This window comes from Macrobrachium rosenbergii, chromosome 54 (assembly GCF_040412425.1).
Source record: "Macrobrachium rosenbergii isolate ZJJX-2024 chromosome 54, ASM4041242v1, whole genome shotgun sequence".
NCBI classification, from domain to species: domain Eukaryota; kingdom Metazoa; phylum Arthropoda; class Malacostraca; order Decapoda; family Palaemonidae; genus Macrobrachium; species Macrobrachium rosenbergii.
The window spans coordinates 35,701,527-35,719,773 of record NC_089794.1 but is presented as its reverse complement, the minus strand read 5'-3'; the positions used below and the strand labels follow the sequence as shown (position 1 = coordinate 35,719,773).

General features: G+C 39.5%; 3 protein-coding genes across 4 annotated transcripts in view; all 3 read right to left on the bottom strand.

Moving 5' to 3' along the window:
- LOC136834971 (tyrosine-protein phosphatase non-receptor type 23-like) overlaps window positions 1–1,341 on the bottom strand; it is an 84,068-nt gene extending 82,727 nt beyond the window's left edge. For both annotated transcript variants that reach the window (XM_067097932.1, XM_067097934.1), the window contains exon 1: window positions 445–1,341. The gene's annotated coding sequence lies outside the window, so the exon portion shown is untranslated. The remainder of the gene's footprint in view (window positions 1–444) is intronic.
- A 191-nt stretch (window positions 1,342–1,532) lies between these two features.
- Window positions 1,533–3,162, bottom strand: LOC136834639 (uncharacterized). Its single transcript, XM_067097220.1, has 3 exons — window positions 2,690–3,162; window positions 1,960–2,242; window positions 1,533–1,562 (listed from the first exon to the last, which is right to left on the bottom strand). The coding sequence occupies exons 1-3, from the start codon at window positions 3,043–3,045 to the stop codon at window positions 1,533–1,535; spliced, it is 669 nt and encodes a 222-aa protein (XP_066953321.1). The 5' UTR covers window positions 3,046–3,162.
- A 13,100-nt stretch (window positions 3,163–16,262) lies between these two features.
- On the bottom strand, window positions 16,263–18,000 carry LOC136834638 (uncharacterized). Its single transcript, XM_067097219.1, has 2 exons — window positions 17,924–18,000; window positions 16,263–17,418 (listed from the first exon to the last, which is right to left on the bottom strand). The coding sequence occupies exons 1-2, from the start codon at window positions 17,998–18,000 to the stop codon at window positions 16,284–16,286; spliced, it is 1,212 nt and encodes a 403-aa protein (XP_066953320.1). The 3' UTR covers window positions 16,263–16,283.
- Between the last annotated feature and the right edge of the window lie 247 nt (window positions 18,001–18,247).

Genomic DNA, 18,247 nt, shown 5'->3' with positions numbered 1-18,247 from the left:
TACCTAGGGGATCAAATGTGTTTCGCCGTGTTTAGTACTAGCCCCTCGGGGATCAAATGTGATCATGTGCACTAGGGACATTTGATCCCCGAGGGGCTGGTACTAAACGCGGCGGAACAGTGTAGAAACACGCAGGTAGACCTCCTACTATAGTAGCACTAAAAATCTCACAGCGTATGTGACAAAAATTCATATATATATAATATATATATATATATATATATATATATATATATATATATATATATATATATATATATATATATATATATATATATATATATATATATATATATATATATATATATATATATATATATAAAATAATTCAACAAACGGATAAGAATATCGGGGTGAGACATTTCACGCAGCAGACTTACAGGCATGTATATAAAATCAATGGAAATGCGAATAAATAAGTGAAAATTTTTGGGGAACACTCACCAAACTGGATACCAAGTTGGTCCTCCATGAAGCTTGAGGCAGTTCTTAAGTCTCGTTGGAACAGAGTCAGCCATAGCTAGTTAATTTCCGGGTAGGCGCTACGCATTTAGTTCCCCTAAGCACCTGATGCTGGGCTCACTCCACTCTCTCCGCTGCCATCACTCCACAGCACACTCCTCTGCAAGTCATCCTTTATGCTCCTTTACAAACCTAACCATTTCTTTATTTTTTGCAGGCGTTAAACTGCTTTTTTCTTTCACAGCCATATCTTTGCCGAAACCAAAGCACTCCTCCAGGTGCTGCTGTAGGGGGTAAACTATAGGCTACTACCGCGGCCCGGTTCCCGCCAGTCGCCGACCGGGATATTTACCGCCTTTTATTTAGCTTTTGTTTGTATTTATGTCTTTTTTATGTTTATCATATTTACTGTCTTTTGTTTAAGTTTTCACATTCATCCCCAAGGTGCTGGTACTAAACACGGTGTCCATATTGCACATAAACTGGTAGTTACCGAACCAGAGGGGCGCGGTAATAGTCTTAAGTTTTCAATTTTACCGGTTCCTTGTCTGAACTATAGACGTTTCATTACGGCGAGGGTACAGGGGCTAACTTTCCTGGGCTTCCCAGCGACAGGCCAAGGGGAGGGACGCAAGAGCCCTCTTCCCCTTTGTATTTGTCAACAAGGAGTTAACTGATGTCAACTGATACAAAGAGGTGCAACTCAGTTTCTTCAACAACTTTGTTTGTTTTGTTTTTAGGCCTACCTTAAAACACTCAATCACTCGGACTAAATAATCATATGAAGTATATCTTGCTGATATTGTTACAGCACTCACGGCAACACAATATTCACAACAAATATAAAAATAGATTTTAAAACTACCGCACGTGGACTTCTTCAAGGTCAAACGCTCACTGGCTACTTTCCGTTAATCTGCGTGGCCCAGTGGGTGGAGGAAACAATCATCAGTTGACAATTAGTCAATTTGTCTCGGTCGATTTTTTCCGGCTTGACATTACCCAAATTCGTTAAAAATATTGTGTTGGGGTGGGGGAAGGGCCACTTTTTTTTAGCATTTTTCCTTATATTAATGCCCTACACATCTCTTCAGAACATACTGAAAATATGTAACAGAGTGTACATGTAGACATATAAGTATGAAAATGCACTAAGTATATAACTTTCCTGAGAAGAATTGAAAAGAGAAATATAAAGATAACATCTGACTAGTTCTATAGGAAACTTTAGTAAAGTTTAGAAGCATAAACGCGAATTCTATCGTCCATGTTCTTATAAGGAGAAAATAAGACAGGCAAGAAAGAAAGCAAAGGCAAGGAAAGAATTCCAGAGCTTTGCATTGCAAGAAAACTGAAAGAAAATAAAGACTCATCTTTCGGTTCTCCGTTGTATCTGCAGATTTGAATAAAAGGAAATAATTCAATGCAAACGCCTTGTTATTTCAATACAGATATATTTTCATTCGTAATTAATAAAAAAATAAAATTTTCAACAACTTCAGTGATAGGCTGGCTATGGTGCATGGTAGGTCTTGGTAGGGGCATGATACCCAGCGTGGTGTGGGCCGTGGGTATCGTAGTGGGCTTCCCCTTGGTAAGAGACATCGGGATGGTATCCTGTCTCGTCGGCGTAATAAGTGACTGTCTGGACGCGTCCGTCGGGAAGATGGACGAAGTATTCTCCCTCAGTCTTGTAGTCGTGGCGGGATTCTTCGTGGCCGAAGTGGTTGCCCGAGTACTCGTCGTGTACAGCATATTCGAAGTCGTAATGGGCAGGGTGCTGGAAAAGGGAGAGTGTTATGATTATTATAACAACAATTAGCCTAGTTGCAATTGTATCTGATAAAATCATGATACCACAAACCCAGAGGCTCCAATAGGGAGAGATGCCTAACACACAAAAAGAAAAGGAAGAATGAACTAAATTAAAGAAATAAAGAAAAGCAAGTGCAACAAAACCCCTTAACTTTCAAAGATTCAACTACTGTACATGACCAGGGAGACCATTCCATAATTTGGGAACAGCTGGAATCAAAACCTCTAGAAAACTGTGTGGTTCTGAACGGCACAAAAGTTTCTAAGTCTAACATTTTGCACAGAGAATGGAATTTATATTTCTTATTTTATTTGGATATAATTTCTAAAATATCCCCCCCAAAACTTTTATCATTTAAAAAAAACTTTTATCATTTAAAAAAATTGGGTAGAAAGATCGAAATAAACTCACATGTTCATACGTCTCCTGATTGTAGTCATCGTGATGCCCATATTTTCCTTGATGCCCATGGCTTCCATGATGCCCATGGCTTCCATGATGCCCATGAATTCCATGATGCCCATGATCTTCAACATGATGTCTATGGCTTCCATGATGCCCATGAAGTCCATGATGCCCATGAGTTCCATGATGCCCATGATCCTCAACATGGTGTTTATGGCTTCCATGACGCCCATGAAGTCCATGATGCCCATGAGTTCCATGATGCCCATGATCCTCAACATGGTGTTTATGGCTTCCATGACGCCCATGAATTCCATGATGCCCATAGCTTCCAACATGCCCATGACTTCCAACGTGCCCATGGCTTACATGATGTTCCAGGCGATGTTGAGAAGCGCTGGAATGATGCTCTGAAGAATGATGTTGGTGTAAGCTTACGTCACCGCCCACGAAAGCAGCCACGCCCACCACAAAGAGTAAGGTCGCCTGAATGAAAGAGAATCTGTTATTTATGGAACATGGTTGTTAAAGCAGTAAGAGTTATATCGACAGGAATAAGAGCTGCAATAAAACGTAGAGGAAATATTGGTATAGTAAGTAGTAAGCAGTAATAATAGTAGTAAAAAAAACCTAGCGGAAAAACTGGTATAATAGGCAGCAAACACTAATAAGAGCAGTATTAAAACGTAGCGGAAATATTAGTAGAATAAGTAGTTACAGGGAAATAATATTGAATAGCATTAGCAGTAGTAACGCATTAAAAGTAGCAGAATTAGCGCAGTAGCGCTGCTAACAGCAGTGTTTATAATACTAATGTTTTTAAAGACTTTAACAATCGGAAACACAAAAATAGCAGTGCAAGCAGTAACAATGGAAACGTTAATAAATAATGATATTATCAATAGCATTAACTGAATAAAAGTAGTAACGGGGTATTAAAAGTAGCAGGAGTATCGAAGCAGTAACAGCGGCTACAATACTATATAATTCTGATGGGGACATTAATAATTCAGGAATACAAAAATAAAAATGTTAACTTTTGTACCACTACCTTATGCATTGCTACGGATTTAGGGAACTGGTTGACTTCCGAACATTGGTTGGCCCTTTTATATACGCCTCTCTTAGGGCGCATGCGCCGAAAAAGATTGACAGGCCCTACCTATTTCAGGCCCCCATTAGCTACGCCTTTTGTGATTTCGAGGTCAGTGGTGTTTAGACCATTTTCATTCATGATATCTCAGGTTTTTGGCGATTCATTTTTATTTGGAACTTTCATATATTTTTTTATATGGACTCTCTCTCTCTCTCTCTCTCTCTCTCTCTCTCTCTCTCTCTCTCTCCCTTCCCATTTCAATTTAAGTCTTTTAGAATTTTTTTTTTGGGGGGGGCGTTTAGATTCATTTTTGTAGACTTGCTTTTACCGATATTAAACGTTGAAAATTATTACTTTAGGATGCGAATTTCTTTTATGGATAAAATCTAGCGTATGGGGGGCGTACTCTTACTGTTAGATTTAGCGATTAAAACTCATTTTTATCAATGTGTGTTAGATTATTATATATAATATATAATTTTATTCCTGTGCTTTAGAGATAAATCTACCGCTATCTTTATATGTTACCATGCATAATTTTTTAATTGTCTACTGCGCTTCACATTTTGAATATTTCCTCACTACTTTAAGGCTCAGAGGCTAAGAACTGTTAACAAGATACCTTGAGAATTGCCTGTGAATTTGCCTCTAGAGACAGATTTTTAAACTGATATTGAATGTATTGATAATAATAATAATAATAATAATAATAATAATAATAATAATAATAATAATAATAATAATAATAATAATAATAATGTTTGTAATAAAAAGTCACAATTATATAGTGAATATATTACTTTGTAAAATAAACATAGTAATATATTTACTATATAATTGTGGATTTTTATTTCACAGATTGTTTTTTACGACATTGTGAATTTCTTAGCAATAATAATAATAATAATAATAATAATAATAATAATAATATCAGTCAAATTAAATATCAGATATAAAACTGATAGAAGAAAATATTCTTATACGGGCATTTAATACTCCGAAAGAAACTGCAACTACATGTGCATATTTACACGCATGCGTAGTAACGTAACAAACATACCATTGTAGTTAAAAATTAATTTATTGATTGTCAGCAAAGTCATTGTACTGTCATTTTAGATGAATCAATCAATCAATCAGTCTATTCATATATATAGAAAAGATCAGACTGTTTAATTTTCCTTCTAAATTCATTTTTCCGATGTAATTCAATTTTCTTCTAAATTGATTATTCCGAAGTAATTCAATTTTTCTTCTAAATAATTATTCCGAAGTAATTCAACTTTTCTTCTAAATTAATTTTTCCGATGTAATTTAGTTTCTCTTCTAAATTAATTATTCCGAAGTAATTCAATTTTCTTGTAAATTGATTATTCAGAAGTAATTCAATTTTTCTCCTAAATTAATTATTCCGAAGTAATTCAATTTTTCTTCCAAATTAATTATTCCAATGTAATTAAATCTTCTAAATTAATTAATCCGAAGTAATTAAATTTTCATCTAAATAAATTTTTCCCGTGTAATTAATTTTTCTTCCAAGTTAATTATCCCGAAGTAATTCCATTTTTCTTCTAGACCTCCACAATGTAATATTCTTCTTCGGGTCCCATTTGTCTGTCAAGCAAGAACACCGGATTTCCGACCCCACCGGCCTCCCGAAAACCACTGAGACCCTCCTCCGGCGTTGGACTCAGCACGTTGAATATCATTTCGATCCTCATATCCGTAATACCGCGGCGGCGGAGGCGGATTGGTGTAACGTGTAATCACCAGGCAATCAAGACTTGATTGGACTCCCAGTCCCACCTAGAGATTAGGCGGGGCGACCGTGATATGGCCGGAGTAAAGATAAAATGAGAAAATAAACACGAAAATACAACGATGGCAAGGTCGCGAACGAAAGCGCACGCATTAGTAGGTTCTGAATCGTCAGGTAATCGTTGTGATTATGCAGCAATGTCATTTCGGGACCGGAATTGACAAATAACGGAGTATTGCTTTCACGTGTTACGCTGGCGCAAACACGCCCAGAGACGCACACGAATGCTGACTTATTTCTTGTGGTCGCCATGCGTTCGCTGTACCGGTGTCGTCAATCTGTGAATTTGAGCAAAACTGGATCTGGTCAGCATTTGGTTAGGTGACCATCAATTGGAGCCAGATACTATAATGCATTGATCCCCTAGATATAATTGGGATAAGGCATGAGGTCAGCAGCTTCACCCCAAAATATCCCACCCCCTCTACCTTGGGGGGAAGGAGCGGGGAAGCATCGCTTTACCTTAGAAAGAGTGATTTTAGAGGGTGTTAACTTTCATCATTGTTGGAAAAGGTGGTGGCTCCTTCACCCTTCCTCATCATCGACTAAGCACCGGGTACAAACTGGGTTTCAACAGAGTGAGTTCAAAAGGTCTGCTTCGGTTAGGAACAGACCTCGGCGCTCATCGCTGCTCAGGCCAGTGTGCTAACCACTAGATTACAAGAACTTGTGTAACAGTTATATATATATATATATATATATATATATATATATATATATATATATATATATATATATATATATATATATATATATATATATATATATATATATATATATATATATATATATATATATATATATATATATATATATATATAAGATCTAACGATCCATTATGTTATATATACACATATATATATGTATATATGTGTATATATATACATATATACGTGTATGTGTAAGTATATATATATATATATATATATATATATATATATATATATATATATATATATATATATATATATATATATATATATATTTATACATAATATATGTGTGTGTGTGTCTGTCAGTCTGTCTATGCCTGCGTGTCTGTGTGAGTCAAACTTACAGACAGGTATACCGAAAAAAAAAAAAGGTAAAAATATTCCTTTTCTCTCTTCACACGTTTATCGTGGCAACAGACACGAATCCAGCCTTCGCCCTTAGTTTGTTTATTTACCATTTATATCCTCTTCACGCGACGGGGGCAGGGGGTGTGGATGTTATACCATGAAAGGACAGACAATTATATCCCAAGTGTCAATTAGCGAGTTACTTAGGCAGCCGCTTCGTGTCCTGAGAAGACTCAGACTTGACACTCCAGCAGTCCTTATGGTTTCATTTCTTAAGGTTTCATTATTTTTATCATTGTGTTTTTGTTCATCTTGCCTTCTCGGGTAATTTGTGTATGATGTAATTTAATTTTCCTTTGATTTGATGTTCCTTTATCTTTTCTTCTTAAGGATTCATCTTTACTTTTATCAGTATATACTGTATATTTTTTATTTTTTTCATTATTATTATTATTATTATTATTATTATTATTATTATTATTATCATTTGCTTTCGCAGGTAATTTGTGCTTTGATTTGACGTTTCTGTATCTTTTGTTCTCAAGGTTTCATTTTTACTTTCATCAGTATATTTTTTGTTTAATTATTATCATTATTTTTTTTTTTTTTGCTTTCACAGATAATTTATGCACGACGTAATCTGATTTTTCTTTATCTTTTTAATGAAAGTGTTTTAGGAATCTGCTTGTGACAATCTTTCTTTTTGTTATTCATTTTAGCCCTTTTATTTGCTTTCGGATTTTCGTTATTCTTTCATTGTTTACTGAATATTTTTCAGTAAGTTCTCTCTCCATCTTTACCTCCGGATTTATTTTTTTTTTTTTTACATTTTACCATTTAATATTTTTCATTCGTTCATATAATTTACTTCTTCTCTGTATTTATAATTGATTCTTTATGGTCTGTTTTGTTAAACTATTTTTCTCTATCCCGTTTCATCCGGAAATTCATATATAAACTAAATATTTGTATATATACTCGGCTCAAGGTATTATCCGGAATTTAAACAATATGAGATAATTATTCCGTTATGTAAATTAGTTTTACATTCTAGCTCTATCTTTATGTTGTTTATTTTCCTAATTTCATAAAGCTTGTAAATTCTTATGTAATGAGAAAAATAAAAGATATTTCATACTACGCAAGACCGGACAAAAGAGTGGGGTTAAGTGCAGCGTCATCGTCCTGTCTTTTTAAAAAAACAAAATTTTAAAAAAAGTTATAATTCTTAGCAAATCCATCTATAATCAAATGGGTCATAAAGCTTTCCCAAACATCATTAACAAAAATAAAGCAAGACTTTATAAACCATCGGAAAACCAAATAGGTCATAAAGCTTTCCCAAACATCATTAACTAAAAAGTGAAGCAAGACTTTATAAACCTAAACATAAATAACATACAGACGTGCTGATCAAAACTCGAAAATGCTCAATCACCTAAGCGATTCCAGGTCTAAACACTGGAGACATCTGCGCTCAGCTCACGCCCCACGTAAGAAATCTCTCTTCTTTTACGAGCTGCGAGAGAGACATTAGGTATCTCTTAATAGCCAGCGGGAGGGCCTTAAACAGCAGTAAAAGGCGCGGCTGGACTGATAGATACAATTACCGCTGACCGCAGCTGTTCCCGCGGGCGCTTCGAGAAGATAATAACCGCAGACGGAAAGAAAGTTCCAGAGCTTGGCCGTAGAGGAATAGAACGGTGGTTCTCAAGGGGGTCACGTAATGTGCAGGTGGGTCTGCCCAATTCTATTGTCAGTTTTTTACTTTATTTTTTTTTTTTTTTATTTTTCTATCTCTCACTCTGTCGGGAGACTGGTTCTAGCCAATCTTAATTGTCTTAAATGGTGTTCATTTTTCATCTCTCCCAATTACGGGGTACTCTAGGAGCAAGAGCCCGTGCCAGCACTAATACGGGAGAACTAATATAGGAAATGTCATACCTTATTATTATTATTATTATTATTATTATTATTATTATTATTATTATATATATGTATATATATATACAGTATACATACAGTATATGTATATGTACAGTATATACATACACACATATATATATGAGAGAGAGAGAGAGAGAGAGCGAGAGAGAGCTGTCCTTCACTTGATATTAATGGCTCTGTTCTAAACCACATAAACCAAAAAGAAATATGAAGGCAGCTTATTTATTTAGCTTATTTTGTCGCCTAAATATTTTTTTGGGGGCAAACTTTATGCCTTAAGACTTTTCTGCCTCTCAGGTGGCATAGTAACACCTGTCAGGCCACCTCTCCCCTCAAATACCCGGGGGAAATCAGCAGTCATCTTAGAAGTACATTGCCAAGCTTTGGAATTCCCTCCCTACTTATGTTTTGCGTAACTTATTTAAACCGTCTCCATTTTAAAGGCAGGTCTCTCTCTCTCTCTCTCTCTCTCTCTCTCTCTCTCTCTCTCTCTCTCTCTCTTTATATATATATATATATATATATATATATATATATATATATATATATATATATATATATATATACATATATATATATACATTATATAAATATATGTATAATGTATATATATATATATATATATATATATATATATATATATATATATATATATATATATATATATATATATATATATATATATATATATATATATATATATATATATATAACCTTTTAACTGTAGAATGGTGACACCAAGAGTTAAGAGATGTTACTCTTTTAATTTTTCTAGCCAGAATGTTGGAATGAAGTTGCGTGACCCTCGTCTTTAACCTCACACGGATGGTCATGATGATGATAGCCCATTCTCTGACGGCACCTAGCATTCCTCATCGGTCACCCAACCAAGAACTGGCCGGAAACAACGTGTCAGGCGCAGGATAATGACTGCAAACATTTTACCTTTAGAATCTTGTGTATAATTGCTACTTGAAAATCTTCATTTTTTCCCAGTCTTATTGGATGCAACCCTTATCTATCCTTATTCTATTGGCCTTTAGGCCACATTCTGATCCATTGCCGCTTGCACTAGACTGTCAAAGCCTCCTGGAAGTTTATGTAACGCCCTACACTCCAAACTCGTCTCGAATTCACCTTAAATGTGCCTCGCTGTCGAACTTCTCAGTTCCGGAGGTCCTTTATTCCTCCCACCGTTGGACTGTGGAACAGCCTCCCAGAGGAGGTCGTGTAATTGGAACTTCAGAAGTTCAAGCGAAGATGCAATGCATTACTACCCTAATACTCTTCTCCTTGCATTTTATTACATTTTTATCTATTTGTTAATTTATTAATTAATTTCATCTTTTTTTAATAAGTCAGTGGGATCTCTTCTTTCTGTATTTCCCTTTACCTCCTCTTACTTCTTCCTAATTAACACCTTAATATTCTTTGGAAGCTTGAACTTCAAGTCAACGGCCCCTGTGGGCTTGTTCCATATGAATAGGTTACGTCTGCTGAATAATAATAAATTCAAAATAAAATCTCCTACTGTCGTCAAGTCTTGCTTTAGAAAACGTCAGTGCCTTTAATAGTGCAGCAGATAATTGCATATTTCATAAGAATCGTTCAGATAGTGAAACAAGCATGAAATTTTGCACAAGTGCTCTTTAAAGTTCCTCTATCAGAAAAGGGCGCTGGCCACGCAAAAGATTTAATATGGCGGCCAAATTCCAAGATGGCGGCCAGTATCGACAGATTTTGGCTAATTTTTCACTAGAATGGCATGTATTTGCTTCTAGCAATATGGTAAAGCTCTTCCATACTATTTCTTGTGAATATTATGTTTCTGTAGCTTCCCAGTACAGTTTACCTTTAAATATGGGGGCTATATGGCTGCCAAGAAAAGGTAGAAACAATAATTATAATGAGAAATAATGCCCGTTCAACAATTATCGTTTTAAGCATGGATCTTGGTTTCTGTGGTTTTAGATCCTAATGAGGCCATCTCTTTTCGAATAACTCATCAATTTTGAAGGAAAATTAATAAATGTAAAAGAGTGTATGTCTGCACACAACCAGGGCACACTGGTGACATCACTGCTGTGTAACTCAGCATGGGGTTCAGTGCCAGCTAATCCAGCTTTACTAATCCTGTAGTCTTAGACTAGTAGTTGTAGTATAGTTTAGTTTAGTGTCCCAAATGCTTTCTAACAGCCCCAGACCAGCTATAGTTAGATAGCCGCACCTGAATAGACAGGATGTGCCAGCGGGAGAGCCGAGCCAAGGGTATGGGGGCTGTACATGATGGTTCATGTACTTACCCGGATGGTGTACAGATCACACGGGACTTAAATGGCACTGATGAATGATCGGGCTAGGTGTAGGAGACCGAACCTAGTTGAATCCCATACAGGAATGTGTGCTTTGTTTAAGGTGGTAAAAGGATAACCCTCGGCCTTAATCAAAAGTGAAATCATGGCAGAATGTGATGCCAATCCAATATTGAGCAGTAGAAAAACAAACTGAGTTTGTGTTGTCTTTGTCAGAAGGACAAAAGAGGTGAGCACTTGACATCACCTCCAAGTCATCATGTCCTAGACCATGATGGGTACACAATGCTGGCAAGGAACATTCCCATGTTCAGTGAAATTAATGAAATGCCACTGATAATGGATCCAGCAAGGCTGGATGAAGGTGATGGCATAGAGGCCACTCTCAGGAAAAATGCAGCAAAATACCATGTGAACTGTCGCTTGTTGTTTAACAACACTAAACTGGACCGTGCAAGAAAGCGACAATCCAATGACCAGACCAGCAACACTGAGACTAGTCGCAAAACTGCGCCGAACCAGTCATGACAATGAAGTTTGCATTTTCTGTGAGAAAGTGGCACCTGCATCTGATCTCAGACAGGCTAGTACTAAGGGCCTTGACTTGAAATTGCGTGAATGTGCAGAGATACTTAGTGATGGCAAGCTCCTTGCTAAGTTGACTGGTGGGGATGTCATTGCACAGGAGTTTAAGTATCACCATGCCTGTCTTTGTGCCCTCTACAACAGAAAAAGGTCCTACCTGAGGAGCCTTGAGAAAGACCAAGGTAGCACTGAGTCAGAATCAGATGTGTATCCACTAGTTCTGTCAGAACTGATGACATACATTGTTGAAAACAACCTTTGTTCAGATGATCCAGTCACATTTCGGCTGGCAGATATTTGCCACCTCTACCAACAACGTCTGGAACAATTAGGTGTAGAGTCACCAAGTGTAAATTCCACGAGACTCAAAGACAAACTTCTGGCAGAAATTCCAGAACTTGAGGCTCATAAATCTGGCAGAGATGTATTACTTGCATTTCAAAAGGATGTGGGAAAAGCACTTGGTCAATCATCTGATCTTTCAGAGGCAGTTATCATTGCTAAAGCAGCAAATATTCTCAGAAAGTCTATACTTGATCATCAGTCACGGTTTGATGGCACATTTTCTGAGGCTTGTGTACGAAATTCTGTGCCTCCTCTCCTGCTCCAGTTTGTAGGGATGGTTGAGCATGGGGCTGACATCAAGTCACAGTTACGATTTGGAGCATCAAAGTCAGACCAGGCCATTGCACAGCTCATGCAGTTCAACTGCTACTCCCGATACAAAGAGGGAGCAACAACTCATAGACACTCCAAAGACAGAGAAACACCATTCCCAGTCTACATGGGACTCTCAGTCTATGCCAAAACCAGGAAGAGAAACCTGGTTGAAATGCTACATCAGTATGGCCTCAGTATCTCTTATGACAGAGTACTGGAGGTCTCTGCACAGTTAGGAGATGCCACAGTTAGCAAATATGTGGAGGAGGGTGTGGTCTGTCCCCCAGTACTGCGAAAAAGGGTTGTTCACCACTGCAGTGATGGACAACATCGACCACAACCCATCTGCAACTACTGCCACTACCTCCTTCCATGGAACTAGCATCTCCATATTTCAGCACCCCACCAAGGAGAACACTGGACAGGAAAGACAGCAACTAAAGTTTGCACCTGAGAAAGTGAGGTCGGTGCCTGAATTGCCGGACACATTCACAAACATCTCACCAGCTTCCTTTCAAACAAAGAACCCTGTGCCACCAAACACTGCAATACCAAAGCCACCCACAGATATCTTGGGGCCACAGCTTGCACTGGAGTATCAGTGGCTAGACAAGGTCATAGTCACCCAGGAAATAGATGATGCAGTGAATCTGACGTGGTCAGCTCATCACGCTTCAATGAAGAGAAGCCCAGAATTTGAAGTAACCATAACTTCATTGCTTCCTCTCCTGCGTGATCAGGCTCATTCTGTTGCTACGATCAAACACGTGATGCAGAAAGTGCAGGATGTCACTGATTTTCTGAACCCTGGCCAGATACCCATAATCACAGCTGATCAGCCAATCTATGCCGTAGCAAAGCAGGTGCAGTGGCAGTGGCCTGATCAGTATGGCGAAGACAAGTATCTGGTAATGTTTGGTGGTCTGCACATTGAGATGGCAGCAATGACATCTCTTGGTACTCTTCTTCATGGCAGTGGTTGGACAGGAGCTCTGGTGGAGGCAGGAGTTGCTTCATCTGATCTGCAGAATCCTTCCTGTCAGCTGCAAGTGTAACCAGGACACGGCAGATGCACCAGGTTACAGCCTCTAGTTTGTACAAACTCCTGAGGACAGCATACACTGACTACTGTGCTGAGAAAGCAAACAACAATGAGCAGGCATTAGAGTTTGAGGAGTGGTGTGACCTTCGAAGACAGCAGAGTCCACAGTTCCACTTCTGGCACATGGTGTTGTCTATGGAACTTGTGATATTCCTACTGATCAGGTCCTTCCGTGAGGCCAATTTTGTCCTCTACTGCCAGGCATTGCATGAGCTGATACCCTACTTCTTTTCCAACAATAATACAAACTATGCTCGTTGGCTGCCTATTCACCTCAGGGACATGCTTACCCTAGAGAGTTCACACCCAGAGTTGCACAAGGAGTTCAAGGCTGGCAACTTTGTTGTGCACAAGACCAGTCGCCAGTTCTCAGCAATGGCTCTTGACCAAGCTCATGAGCAGACCAATGCCTTTATAAAGGCTGATGGCGGAGCCATTGGGCTGACTGAAGATCCGTCAGCACTCAGAAGATGGATGGTGGCTGGCCCAGAGATCATCCGCTTGGTGTCTGCATACGAAACAGAGGTTCAAAGTAAGGAGTCTAATGAGCAGACAACACACCATGAACAAACACCTCATGCGCAGAAGACATTCTTGGAGAGAGTCAGCAAGCTGTCATTGCTTTGCAACACTTGGGAAGTCCTTTTCAGGAAGAGAGCCAGGATCTGTATTCCATTGACAACAAAGACATTGCCCACCCCAGCTCAGCAGAACTTCTACAGACACACCTTGACAGAGGCCGCACTAAATTTCAGAAGTTTTCAGACTCTTTGGCAAACAATGCAGTCTCCTTCTATGAGCCGATAAAGAAGAACAGAACTGACTTCTTCAGGCAAGAAGCTGCTCCTGTAGAACAGTCAAAGCAGAAACTTCTGAAGGAGGATTGCCAGCTTTTCTCAAAGCTATTTATATCCTGTCAGAGCCGTGAATGTGATCTGCAGGAATTCTTCCAGCACGAGAATCAAACATTCCCAGCTTCCCTTAGTGAGGGTGGTAGGCTGTACACATGTCAGAAGTCTCAGCTGACCTCGGTCCTGGAGAGTCATGTTACACTAGAAGACAAAGAACCAAAGACTGATGTCCTCATTGTAGATGGATCAGCTTTGGTCCATGCCTTGCCACCAAAGAAAGGAAAGACCTTTGAGGGCTATGCACTTTATGACTTCTTGCCTGTGATACAATCCTATAGCATCAAGTACACATCATCACATCTTGTATTTGATGTATACAATACATCCAGCCTCAAAGCTGAGACCAGGCTCCAACGTGGTCAAGGAGGAAGGTGCAAGGTGACAGACAAGAACACAATTCCATCCAACTGGCGCAATTTCCCTAAGACACGATGCCAACAAGACAGAGTTGTTCCAGTTCCTGGCAGACAAAGTTGCCCAGATGTCTGCCACAAATGTTGTCATTGCCACGAAAGGGTCTGCTGTCCTCAGCACTCATGAGGCTAGTCTTCAGGGACTGGAAAAGTGCTCTCATGAGGAAGCTGACACCCGCATCTTTCTCCATGCCAAATATGCCACAGAACATGGAGCCAAGACCATCACGGTTAAAGCAAATGACACAGATGTTCTTGTCGTTGCAGTCAGTGCTTTCTCCACTCTCCACAATCTAGGGCTAGAGAAGCTATGGGTGGCATTTGGCCAAGGCCAGAGCCTGCGCTGGATTGCTGTGCATGACCTGTGCAACTCTCTGGGCCAGGAGAAGGTGAATGGCATGCTCTTCTTCCATGCGTTCACAGGCTGTGATACAGTGTCAGCCTTCCGGAGCAAGGGCAAGAAGACCGCCTGGCAGACATGGAACATCTTTCCAGAGGCCTCCACTGTGTTCTCCAAACTGAGTCACTACCCTCTCAGAGTGGAAGAGAGTGACCTGAAGGTCCTGGAGAGGTTTGTCATACTTATGTATGAAAGATCCAGCACTGCTGGCACTGTGGATGAGGCTAGACTTGATATGTTTGCCAGAAAACAAAGGGCATATGAGGCCATTCCACCAACCAGGAGCTCTCCTCCAACACACCAAGCGTGCTGCACCAGGCTGGTTGTGTGGGGGCAGGCCACCCAGTGTCAGCCACAGCCAGAGAACCCTGCTGAGTGGGGATGGCAAAAGTCTGGTGAAGCATGGCAAGTCCTCTGACAACCAACTCGCCCTTAGCCAAGAGTTGCCAACAGCTTACCAAATGTGGATGCAAAGCAGGCTGTCGGGAAAGGTGCAAGTGCTACAAGCTGGTCTTCCTGCACAGCTCTGTGCACTTGCAAATGTGAAGTCTAGATAAATATTGCCTCTCTTCAGTAGATAATCAGCTTGAGCACCCAACGTGTCATGCTATGCCTACCTTCTTATCCTCGAATTTTTCAAAGGTGTAGGTTGAGAGACCTATACATAGATTGGTTATGTTTAGTCCGTATTTCTCTTCTTTTCTTTTTATGGTTACAGTCTTAGACACAATGTTGTATGTGACCATACCATTACTATTTCAGTTGAAAATAGCATATTAGTTAAACTGTCTGATCACATGAATATACCATTAAATAAAAACAGTTGGTCTCTATGTCTGCTAAAGCGCTGTGGATAGAAAAAAACTTTTATGGCAACCATTTTGTACGCCATCTTGGTTACAATTCATTTAGTAAGGGTTTTCAATAAAATGTGTGGTATGGAACATTTTTATAACCTAAAGTCGAGGTTTAAAAAAAAAAAAAAAAAAAACTGGCATATTCCATCCAATAGATGCTCCCAAACCAGTGAATCTCAACATAGATGGCGGCCATTTTGAAAATAGCCGCCATCTTGGATTTTCAGGTGGCCAGCGCCCTTTTTCTAAGAGAGCGTAGTCTTAGGAATGTTTGTGCCAAATTTCATGCTTGTTTCACTATCTGAACGATTTTTACAGCAATCTGCTGCACTATAAGGAGAAAAGGAACAAATTGCATCCTTTATATCTATTAAAACAAAGGGTGATCCATTTATCAAATAAATATAATTAAAAAAAAAAACAATAAATTAAATATTTTATTTGTTAACATTCATGAGAGATTCGACAGTGTCGCGGAAGAGCGGACCATCGTCTTTGAAAGGTATGTTCGGTTCGTGATAGGTAGATTCTGGGGTATGGTAAGAGGTCTCAGGGGCGTGGTATGAAGACTCGAGGGCGTGGGCGTGCGTTGGCTCATCATACAAAGCCTTGGGAGCACGGTAAGCAGAGCTTTTTGCCGGAGCGTGGGCGTGGATGTGGGTTGGCTCATGGTAGGAGGTCTCAGGAGCGTAGGCGTGTGTCGTAGGAGCATGGTAAGATGAGCTTTTGACAGGGGCGTGGGCGTAGATGTGGGTTGGCTCATGGTAAGAGGTCTCGGGAGCGTGGGCGTGTATTGGCTCATCATACACAGCCTTAGGAGCGTGGTAAGATGAGCTTTTGACAGGAGCGTGAGCGTGGATGTGAGCGGGTTCATGGTAAGAGATCTCAGGGGCGTGGTAAGAAGAATCGAGAGCGTGGGCGTGTGTTGGCTCACCATACAACGTCTTAGGAGCATAGGAAGGAGAGCTTTTGGCAGGAGCGTGAGCGTGGACGGGCTCATGGTAAGAAGTCTTAGGAGCGTGGGCGTGTGTTGGCTCATGATACAACGTCTTAGGAGCATAGGAAGGAGAGCTTTTGGCAGGAGCGTGAGCGTGGACGTGGACGGGATCGTGGTAAGAAGTCTTAGGAGCGTGGGCGTGTGTTGGCTCATGATACAACGTCTTAGGAGCATAGGAAGGAGAGATTTTGGCTGGAGCATGGGCGTGGATGTGGGATGGTTCATGGTAAGAAGCTTTAGGCGCATGATAAGCAGGACTTGGAACGTGAGATACCGTGGGAGCTTTATAGGCGGAACCGTGGTGGGCGTGAGGTTTGCTGTAAGTAGGGGCGTGGGCGGCATAGCGAGCCTCGCCGTCGTATAACACAGTAGGGTGGTACCCGCTATCGTCTGCGCGATAAGCGACTGTCTGGACGCGTCCGTCGGGGAGGTGGACGAAGTACTCTCCTTCCGTGTCGTAGTCCTCTCGAGATTCGCTGTGACCGAAGTGGTTGCCGGAGTACTCGTCGTTTACAACGTACTTGTAGCTGTAGCGGGGCGGTTGCTGAAATAGGGGAGAGAGTAATAATGTTTCTCTTGTATTTTATCCCATCGAGAGTGAAAGAACTTCATCGCTTACTTTGTAGTTTGTCAAGCTAAGTCTGACGAAGGTTTCAGAGACTTGGCCAATGGAATGATATTGAATCAAGAGAGGTCTTTTAATCGCTTCCCTTAGAATCCATGAAAATAACGATTACCCTTATATTAATCAATCAAAGCATATTTACTTTTAGTTACTAAAATTTTTAAAAGACTGATAAAGGAATAAAGAAATAAAATGCAATAAAAGCTAAACAAAATGAGAGATTCGCTCATTTCCTTGACAAGCGAAGTCCCAAAAAGGTTAAAAAGCAATTTACGTACTGTACAAATGATACATACAACAATATTAATATAGCATATGATTCAAAATTGGCCGGAAACCATTTAGAGCAATTCACGAATCATTTCATTCAATAACTTTATTTTTAAAGATTCTTTGTATTTATTTGTTCGATTGCTGGAATTTTGCAGCAAATTGTAAAAAAAAAAACTACTTACATAGGCCTCATGATGATGCTCGTAGCTTCCGTGATGTCCAAGACTTTTGTGATGTCCTTTAATACCCACGCCTCCATGATGTCCACTGCCACCGTGAAGTGAAGGACCGTGATGCTTGGCCGAAGTCAGGTGAGGTCTGACGTCTCCTGTAGCCAGTGACGTCAAACACGCCAAGAGGAAGAGAGAGGCCTGGAAAGATATATACAGTATATATATATATATATATATATATATATATATATATATATATATATATATATATATATATATAATTATATATATATATATATATATATATATATATATATATATATATATATATAT

Bases quoted from the DNA above. Each gene is read 5' to 3' on its own strand.
- LOC136834639 (XM_067097220.1), bottom strand. From the start codon at position 3,045: ATGGGCACGTTGGAAGTCATGGGCATGTTGGAAGCTATGGGCATCATG. The intron at 2,243-2,689 runs GTGAGTTTATTT...TCCCTTTTCCAG, and splicing joins ATCAGGAGACGTATGAACAT to CACCCTGCCCATTACGACTT. The intron at 1,563-1,959 runs GTTGTTGAAAAT...ACATATTTTCAG, and splicing joins ATAGCCAGCCTATCACTGAA to TATGTTCTGAAGAGATGTGT.
- LOC136834638 (XM_067097219.1), bottom strand. From the start codon at position 18,000: ATGGAGGCGTGGGTATTAAAGGACATCACAAAAGTCTTGGACATCACG. The intron at 17,419-17,923 runs GTAAGTAGTTTT...ATAAAATACAAG, and splicing joins AGCATCATCATGAGGCCTAT to AGAAACATTATTACTCTCTC.